General features: G+C 45.1%; 1 protein-coding gene across 2 annotated transcripts in view; it reads left to right on the forward strand.

Moving 5' to 3' along the window:
- LOC121544685 (coiled-coil domain-containing protein 85C-A-like) overlaps positions 1 to 9,841 on the forward strand; it is a 59,393-nt gene extending 49,552 nt beyond the window's left edge. For both annotated transcript variants that reach the window (XM_041854747.2, XM_041854748.2), the window contains 2 exons: positions 6,647 to 6,835; positions 8,801 to 9,841. In XM_041854747.2, coding sequence (XP_041710681.1) covers positions 6,647 to 6,835; positions 8,801 to 8,890 — 279 coding nt within the window. In that variant the 3' untranslated portion in view covers positions 8,891 to 9,841. The remainder of the gene's footprint in view (positions 1 to 6,646; positions 6,836 to 8,800) is intronic.
- Positions 9,842 to 10,059: the final 218 nt, after the last annotated feature.

Consider the following 10,059-nt stretch of genomic DNA (forward strand, 5'->3'; position numbering starts at 1 on the left):
GTGGTATTTCACCTAATAGAAATGGGAGTTTATCAAAATTGGATTTGTTTTCGAATTCTTTGTGGGTCTGTGTAATCTGAGGGAAATATGTGTCTCTAATATGGTCATACATTTGGCAGGAAGTTAGGACGTGCAGCTCAGTTTCCACCTCATTTTGTGGGCATTGTGCACATAGCCTGTCTTCTTTTGAGAGCCAGGTCTGCCTACGGCGGCCTTTCTCAATAGCAAGGCTATGCTCACTGAGTCTGTGCATGGTCAAAGCTTTACTAAATTTTGGGTCAGGTATTCTGCCACTCTGTACTCTCTGTTCAGGGCCAAATAGCATTCTAGTTTGCTATGTTTTTGTGTCAAGTAATTATCTTGTTTTTTCATGATTTGTTTGGGTCTAATTGTGTTGTTGTCCTGAGGCTCTGTGGGGTCTGTTTGTGTTTGTGAACAGAGCCCCAGGACCAGCTTGCTGAGGGGACTTTTCTCTAGGTTAATCTCTCTGTAGGTGATGGCTTTGTTATGGAAGGTTTGGGAATCGCTTCCTTTTAGGTGGTTGTAGAATTTAACGGCTCTTTTCTGGATTTTGATAATTAGCGGGTATCGCCTTAATTCTGCTCTGCATGCATTATTTGGTGTTTTACGTTGTACATGGAGGACACATTTTTGCAGAATTCTGCATGCAGAGTCTCAATTTGGTGTTTGTCCCATTTTGTGAATTCTCAGTTGGTGAGCAGTCCCAGACCTCACAACCATAAAGGGCAATGGGTTCTATAACTGATTGAAGTATTTTTTGCCAGATCCTAATTGGGATGTCAGATTTTATGTTCCTTTTGATGGCATAGAAGGCCCTTCTTGCCTTGTCTCTCAGATCGTTCACAGCTTTGTGGAAGTTACCTGTGGCGCTGATGTTTAGGCCGAGGTGTGTATAGTTTTTTGTATGCTCTAGGGCAACGGTGTCAAGATGGAATTTGTATTTGTGGTCCTGGCAACTGGACCTTTTTTGGAACATCATTATTTTTGTCTTACTGAGATTTACTGTTAGGGGCCAGATCTGACAGAATCTGTGCAGAAGATCTAGGTGCTGTTGTAGGCCCTCCTTGGTTGGGGATAGAAGCACCAGATCATCAGCAAACAGTAGACATTTGACTTCAGATTCTAGTAGGATGAGGCAAGGTGTTGCAGACTTTTCTAGTTCCCTCTCCAACTCGTTGATATATATGTTGAAGAGGGTGGGGCTCAAGCTGCATCCCTGTCTCACTCCACGGCCCTGTGGAAAGAAATGTGTTTTTTGCCAATTTTATAATGTTGTATGTTTTTCCCCCAACACCACTTTCCATCAGTTTGTATAGCAGACCCTCATGCCAAATTGACAAAGCATGAGAAGACGTTGCCTTTGGTTTGGTTTGTTTGTTTGTCAATTAGGGTGTGCAGGGTAAATACGTGGTCTGTCATACGGTAATTTGGTAAAAAGCCAATTTGACATATGTACAGTGGGGGAAAAAAGTATTTAGTCAGCCACCAATTGTGCAAGTTCTCCCACTTAAAAAGATGAGAGAGAAAATGAGATTTTTTTTCTCCAGAAAATCACATTGTAGGATTTTTTATGAATTTATTTGCAAATTATGGTGGAAAATAAGTATTTGGTCACCTACAAACAAGCAAGATTTCTGGCTCTCACAGACCTGTAACTTCTTCTTTAAGAGGCCTCCACTCGTTACCTGTATTAATGGCACCTGTTTGAACTTGTTATCAGTATAAAAGACACCTGTCCACAACCTCAAACAGTCACACTCCAAACTCCACTATGGCCAAGACCAAAGAGCTGTCAAAGGACACCAGAAACAAAATTGTAGACCTGCACCAGGCTGGGAAGACTGAATCTGCAATAGGTAAGCAGCTTGGTTTGAAGAAATCAACGGTGGGAGCAATTATTAGGAAATGGAAGACATACAAGACCACTGATAATCTCCCTCGATCTGGGGCTCCACGCAAGATTTCACCCCGTGGGGTCAAAATGATCACAAGAACGGTGAGCAAAAATCCCAGAATCACACGGGGGGGCCTAGTGAATGACCTGCAGAGAGCTGGGACCAAAGTAACAAAGCCTACCATCAGTAACACACTACGCCGCCAGGGACTCAAATCCTGCAGTGCCAGACGTGTCCCCCTGCTTAAGCCAGTACATGTCCAGGCCCGTCTGAAGTTTGCTAGAGTGCATTTGGATGATCCAGAAGAGGATTGGGAGAATGTCATATGGTCAGATGAAACCAAAATAGAACTTTTTGGTAAAAACTCAACTCGTCGTGTTTGGAGGACAAAGAATGCTGAGTTGCATCCAAAGATCACTATACCTACTGTGAAGCATGGGGGTGGAAACATCATGCTTTGGGGCTGTTTTTCTGCAAAGGGACCAGGACGACTGATCCGTGTAAAGGAAAGAATGAATGGGGCCATGTATCGTGAGATTTTGAGTGAAAACCTCCTTCCATCAGCAAGGGCATTGAAGATGAAACGTGGCTGGGTCTTTCAGCATGACAATGATCCCAAACACACCACCCGGGCAACGAAGGAGTGGCTTCGTAAGAAGCATTTCAAGGTCCTGGAGTGGCCTAGCCAGTCTCCAGATCTCAACCCCATAGAAAATCTTTGGAGGGAGTTGAAAGTCTGTGTTGCCCAGCGACAGCCCCAAAACATCACTGCTCTAGAGGAGATCTGCATGGAGGAATGGGCCAAAATACCAGCAACAGTGTGTGAAAACCTTGTGAAGACTTACAGAAAACGTTTGACCTGTGTCATTGCCAACAAAGGGTATATAACAAAGTATTGAGAAACTTTTGTTATTGACCAAATACTTATTTTCCACCATAATTTGCAAATAAATTCATTAAAAATCCTACAATGTAATTTTCTGGATTTTTTTTCTCATTTTGTCTGTCATAGTTGACGTGTACCTATGATGAAAATTACAGGCCTCTCTCATCTTTTTAAGTGGGAGAACTTGCACAATTGGTGGCTGACTAAATACATTTTTTCCCCACTGTACATTGTTTTCACTGAGGAAATGTACGATTCTGCTGTTAATGATAATGCAGAGGTTTTTCCCAAGGTTGCTATTGACACATATCCCACGGTAGGTATTGTGGGGAAATTTGTCTCCACTTTTGTGGATTGGGGTGATCAGTCCTTGGTTCCAAATATTGGGGAAGATGCCAGAGCTGAGGATGATGTTAAAGAGTTTAAGTATAGCCAATTGGAATTTGTGGTCTGTATATTTTATAATTTAATTTAGGATACCATCAACACCACAGGCCTTTTTGGGTTGGAGGGTTTGTATTTTGTTCTGTAGTTAATTTAATGTAATTGGAGAATCCAGTGGGATCTCGTATTCTTTAATAGTTTATTCTAAGATTTGTATTTGATCATGTATATGTTTTTGCTGTTTGTTCTTTGTTATAGGGCCAAAAAGATTGGAGAAGTGGTTTATCCATACATCTCCGTTTTGGATAAATAACTCTTTGTGTTGTTTGTTTAATGCGTTCCAATTTTCCCAGAAGTGGTTAGATTCTATGCATTCTTCAATTTCATTGAGCTGATTTCTGATGTGCTGTTCCTTCTTTTTTCCGTAGTGTATTTCTGTATTGTTTTAGTGATTCACCATAGTGAACGCTCAAGTTTTCTGGGTCTCTATGTTTTTGGTTGGATAGGTTTCTCAATTTCTTTCTTATGTTTTTGCATTCTTCATCAAACCATTTGTCATTGTTGTTAATTTTCTTAGGTTGTCTGCTTGACATTTTTAGATTTGATAGGGAAGCTGAGAGGTCAAATATACTGTTTAGGTTTTCTACTGCCAAGTTTACACCTTCACTATTATAGTGAAACATTTTGTCCAGGAAGTTTTCTAAAAGGGATTGAATTTGTTGTTGCCTAATTGTTTTTTGGTAGGTTTCCACACTACTTTCCTTCCAGCTATAGCATTTCTTAATATTATTCAGTTCCTTTGGCTTTGATGCCTCATGATTGAGTATTGCTCTGTTCAAGTAGACTGTGATTTTGCTGTGATCTGAGAGGGGTGTCAGTGGGTTGACTGTGAACGCTCTGAGAGACTGGGTTGAGGTCAGTGATAAAGTAGTCTACAGTACTACTGCCAAGAGATGAGCTATAGGTGTACCTAGTCCCCTCGACGCCTACCATTGACTATGTACATACCTAGCGTGCGACAGAGCTGCAGGAGTTTTTGTTGGTTATGTTGTCGTAGCTGTGTCTAGGGAGGCATATGGGGGAGGGAATGCTGTCACCGCCAGGTAGGTGTTTGTCCCCCTGTGTGCTGAGAGTGTCAGGTTCTTGTCCAGTTCTGGCATTTAGGTCACCACAGACTAGTACATGTCCCTGGGCCTGGAAATGATTGATTTCCCCCTCCAGGATGGAGAAGCTGTCTTCATTAAAGTATGGGGATTACTGGGGGGATATACTGTAGGTAGCACACAGGAGGACATTTGTTTCTGTTGAGATAATTTACTTTGACTTTCTAGCCAAATGTAAAATGTTCCTGTTTTGATTAATTTAAAAGAGTGAGTTAGGTCTGCTCTATACCAAATTATCATACCCCCTGAGTCCCTTCCCTGTTTCACTCCTGGTAGTTTGGTGGATGGGACTAGCAGCTCTCTGTAACCTAGAGGGCAACCAGTGGGTCCATCTCCTCTATGCCATGTTTCATGTAGGATTACAATGTCTGTATTTCTGATTTCTTTGGTGAAGTCCAGGTTCCTGCTCTTTAGGCCAAAGGCAGATGACCTCAGGCCTTGGATATTCCAGGATGAGATAGTGAAGGCTTTGTGTTCCATAAAGTGTCCAATGTTGTTAGTCGTGTGGTTTGGCCTCAGACCAGTAAGTGTGAGCAGAGCCTGCTAAGCATCTGGTACATGCCATTGGCTTGGGCTAGTGTAAGTGGGGGTTGGGTCTGTTTGCCTGCTCATGGCCTGGGCGTATGTGTGACTTTCATGTTGAGGCCCTCTTTGTGGGTCTGGGAGAGTGTCTCGCTGGTCTTGGCGGGGTGTCTGTTGATCTGTTGCTCCTGTGTGAGGTGTTGGGGCTGCGGTTGAGGGCGATGTCCTTTAGGGTCCTGGCGAAGGTGGGCACTGCTGCCTTGTAGAGGTGGACCTGGCCGTAAAGGCTGTTCATGTCCAGGGTGGAGTGGTGGGCAGGGTAAACATTTGGTTTTGAGGCACAGTCACGGGAAATACTTGCGTTTACCCGCTGTATGGTAGCATGGTGAAAGTATTTTCGTAGGAGCAGGGTGTGCGTTGAGGAAAGTAGAAGAAGCTTTTTCAATCACTCCCTTGATTGCTGTGCCCACCCTTTCCTGCTGTGCTCTCAGTTCGTTTGTGCCTGTGTGTATTATTATGTGGCTGGGTGACCCTAGTTGGTCCTCAGACAGAAGGTCTAGGGTGTGCTGGGTGTTTGGACCCCAGAGTTTAGAGACCTTATTTTCTTGTCTCTCTCTCTCTCTCACGCCTCACTCTAGTCATGTCACATTCTGCTCAGACAATGACATGGCCTGATATACACTTTAAAGTATACGGTGGGTGGTGTCCAGGGTTGTAGAAATAAGGTACATATTTGCTTATTGTTTGGCATAACCTGTATGTTACGTCAATACGTGTTGTGAGGGGTTACCTGTGATGCGTAGAGAGAGATGGTACCTATTGTAGAGGGGGTCGCCCCCATCCCTGCTAACCCCCCTCTATAGCCCCTACACCCCCCTACACCCGTCACATGCTAACCCCCCTCTATAGCCCCTACACCCCCCTACACCCGTCACATGCTAACCCCCCTCTATAGCCCCTACACCCCCCTACACCCGTCACATGCTAAAATTAGCCCAGCAATCGTGATCACACCCCTGTAGCTCCGACTGAGGCAAAGTCACAACTCTCTAATAACAAGAGCAGCCAATCAAATGTCAAAGTCAATCAATATTCTCTTTGACACAGTAGCAATGTCCTTTTAATTAGTGATTCTATGTCTTGTAAAAATGGTTGGATGTCAATATGTGTCCTTTAGACTACAGTCTTTATTTAGGTTTTCTTATAAACTGGCTTATCATCTTTGTTCAGGCTACGTCCCATATATACTAGAGTGACAGCCTTTGAGCACCACTCTAGTGTTAAATCCTCAACAATCCCAACACTGGTGTGTGTGTTTGTGTGAGATATGGGATAGATTAGATATAACTAAGGGCTTGGACAGTGGGTGCTGGGATTGAGCTGCGCTGGGGAGGGATAGGATAGAGCTAGGATAGTCAGGGCTACTGCTCCTCTCCCTCAAATACCTCTTTGTGCATCAGCTGTGACCCAGAGATGGAGAGATACAGGGGAGATGTAACCCCACCAGGGTAGGACCAGGCTAGGATCAGGGGAGATGTAGACCTACCAGGGCAGGACCAGGGTAGGGCCAGGGGAGATTTAAACAAGGATTTAACCTCATTTCGGGGCCCGGAGTACCCTATTAGTACCCCAAAGAGAGAGAGGGGAGATGGGGGATTAGCATGTTACAAACATGATGGTGTGTGTATGCGTTTGTGAGTGTGAGTGTGTGAGAGAGAGAGTATAAAGTGTATACGTGTGTGTGACCACACTGACCATCTCTCCTCTCTCTCCAGGGCTCTGGTAGGTCTCCTAGCGGTGAGCCCCCCCCAGCAGACTACCTCCCAGTGGGCCAGAAGCCTGAGGCTGTGGTCCATGCCATGAAGGTACTGGAGGTCCATGAGAACCTGGAGAAGAAGATCCCTGAAGACTACGACGAGGACCTCAGTGAGAAGGAGAAGGCCATCGTCAGGGAGATGTGTAACGTAAGAAACGTTCTCCTCTCTTCCACATTACCTCTCTCCTCTACTCTCTCCTCTCTCCTCTACTCTCTCCTCTACTCTCTCCTCTCTACTCGCTCCTCTACTCTCTCCTCTCTACTCTCTCCTCTACTCTACTCTCTCCTCTACTCTCTCCTCTACTCTCTCCTCTACTCTCTACTCTACTCTACTCTCTCCTCTCCTCTCTACTCTCTACTCTCTCTTCTCTACTATCTCCTCTACTCTCTCCTCTCTACTATCTCCTCTACTCTCTCCTCTACTCTCTCCTCTACTCTCTCCTCTACTCTCTCCTCTCTACTCTCTCCTCTACTCTCTCCTCTCCTCTACTCTCTCCTCTCCTCTCTCTACTCTCTCCTCTCTCCTCTCTACTCTCTCTTCTCTACTCTCTCTTCTCTACTCTCTCCTCTACTCTCTCCTCTCTACTCTCTCCTCTACTCTCTCCTCTCTACTCTCTCCTCTACTCTCTCCTCTCTACTCTCTCCTCTCTACTCTCTCCTCTACTCTCTCCTCTCTCCTCTACTCTCTCCTCTACTCTCTCCTCTACTCTCTCCTCTCCTCTCTCCCTCTCTCCTCTACTCTCTCCTCTCTACTCTCTCCTCTCTACTCTCTCTCTACTCTCTCCTCTCTCCTCTCTACTCTCTCCTCTACTCTCTCCTCTACTCTCTCCTCTCTACTCTCTCCTCTCTCCTCTACTCTCTCCTCTACCCTCTACTCTCTCCTCTACTTTTCTTCTCCTCTCTCCCTCTCCTATCCCAACAAGCTAATAATGAGAGCTTGATGAAGATACGATAGGGCTGGCGAGTTGCGCCTCTCTCTCTCTCTCTCTCCCTCTTCCCCGTTTCTGTTTGTTTGCCTGTCAGAATCACAAGCCTGCCATCGCTTTGACGGAGAGCAGTGTTTCAATTACTACACAATTACCCCCCTCCATCCCTCCCGCTCAATCTTCCCCCCTCTCACCCCTCCTCCCCTCTCACCCCCTCACTTCCCCCTGCTATAATTGGAGGTTCCCATAAAGGAGCCTTAGTGTTTACGACACACTTGTCAGCGCAATTAAAATAACTTCACTGGGAGAAACAATGGAAGCTCCTATTGGGGCCTTTTAAGCCTTCGAGCTCCATTCACCCTGCTATGTAAACCTCCCAGGCCTAGGATAAAATAGGAGGGTAGGACTATGAGGCTACAGCCTTCTCTCATCTCAACATCATATCCACCCCCAGACATGTAGGCTGCGTCCCAAATGACCAGGGTCCATCAAAAGTAGTGCACTATAAAGAGAATATAGACTCTGTGACAGGCCTGACGAGGAGTGCAGGGTACTTTGGGACCAGTGTTCTCGCAGGGACAATCCCGGGGCCCTTCCAGGCTTTCAGTGTTGGTTGTTCCATACAGATGAACATAAAACATGTACATGAAAGAAAAAGAGAACACGGAGGCACAGTCAAGTATCCCATCTACCATAAAGAGATAAATACACCAACATCCTTGTCACTAATGAGGTCGACGTTACATGGTCCTGTGGGTCGACCTCTCTCTCATCACAGAGTTGGGAGTTATGTGTTGCACAACTGTTGTTGTGTCCCCTATAATTGCATTGTCTGCTCAGATTATGTGGAACATACATTTTTGTAGACCCCTATTGGTTGGCTGGATTCCAGTCCTATCTATGGTTCCCAGCTCTCTATGACCTCCGTTTGACCCAACCCACAGGTCATACACTCAGAATGCATTCATTCAGATATAATAAAATGTGATACAATAACAAGCTTTGTGTAACAGTGTTTTATTAGTTACTAATTAGTACTACATTTCTCTTCCACCCGGCACTTCTAGAGACCCTAATCTGAAGGGACTGGATGTACTGTAGATAGTATACAGCCGTTGTATGACAATGTTGTGTAACAGTGTTTTGTGTCCCCCCTCTCACTTCCCTGTACTGTGTTGTGTTCTCAGGTGGTGTGGCGTAAACTAGGTGACGCTGCAGGCTCCAAGCCTTCCATCCGCCAGCATCTCTCTGGGAACCAGTTCAAAGGGCCTTTGTAGTCTTTAAGACCACATTAACCAGCACACAGCAGCATTCAGCCGAGACAAACGGACAGACAGACAGACATGGACCCTCAGTACTGAGTGGACAAACAAGGGGCACATCTCAAATGACAGCCTCCTATTCTCTCAGCTCTGTGTGACCGTGGCTAGATGATCCACACAAACTCTAACTCGAACCCAAACCCACTGCCTCCTCTGTGCTTAGCCTCCCCTAACATTGTCCCCTGGTGGATATGGAAATGTAGGTTACACCTGACCTGGGTAGCGGGTACAGTCAATCTCAGTTTAGGCCTACGAAGGGTTAAAAACAGTGGGTGGCAATCCTATCGCCTCTGACCACATTGGCTGTCATTTTCTGTTTATTTAAAGACAATTCTACATGTTGAATGACCACCGTTCGTCAATACCCAGCAGGTAATCTAGTGCCCACGGCCAACGTTCGTTATGGTGTCTTGTCATCAATGAGAAGGAAGAGGAGTGGATAGGGGCATTAATAACTCAACTGCCCCTTACAACCAGTCACTACACCTGAGCTACTATACCTGAGACCTGAGCTACAGTACTTTACCTGACCCTCTGCCATCTCCAACCATAGTCTGTTTTTGGGTTTGTAAATGTTCACCTACCAAGTGTTCAAGACTGACAACCACTCCAGGACAGACTATTTTACTCTTCTCAAGTCAAGGCCCTGATCTGTTCTGTTCTTGACTTTGCTTTCATGACTTTTCCATTCAACAGCCAACTGACTGAAAACTCCTTACAACATACAGTGCATTTGGAAAGTATTCAGACCCTTTCCCCACATTTTGTTATGTTACAGCCTTATCCTAAAATTGAAAAAAAATGTCCTCATCAATATACACACAATACCCATAACGAAAAAGTGAAAAAAGGGTTTTAGAAAAAAACTGAAATACCTTATTTACATAAGTATTCAGACCCTTTGCAATGAGACTCCATTGATCATCCTTGAGATGTTTCTACAACTTGATTGGAGTCCACCTGTGGTCAATTCAATTGATTGGACATGATTTGGAAAGGCACACACCTGTCTATGTAAGGTCCCACAGTTGACAGTGCATGTCAGGACAAGAACCAAGCCATGTGGTCGAAGGAATTGTCCGTAGAGCTCCGAGACAGGATTGTGTCGGGGCACAGATCTGGGG

The sequence above is a fragment of the Coregonus clupeaformis genome, chromosome 29 (assembly GCF_020615455.1).
Source record: "Coregonus clupeaformis isolate EN_2021a chromosome 29, ASM2061545v1, whole genome shotgun sequence".
Lineage (NCBI taxonomy): Eukaryota > Metazoa > Chordata > Actinopteri > Salmoniformes > Salmonidae > Coregonus > Coregonus clupeaformis.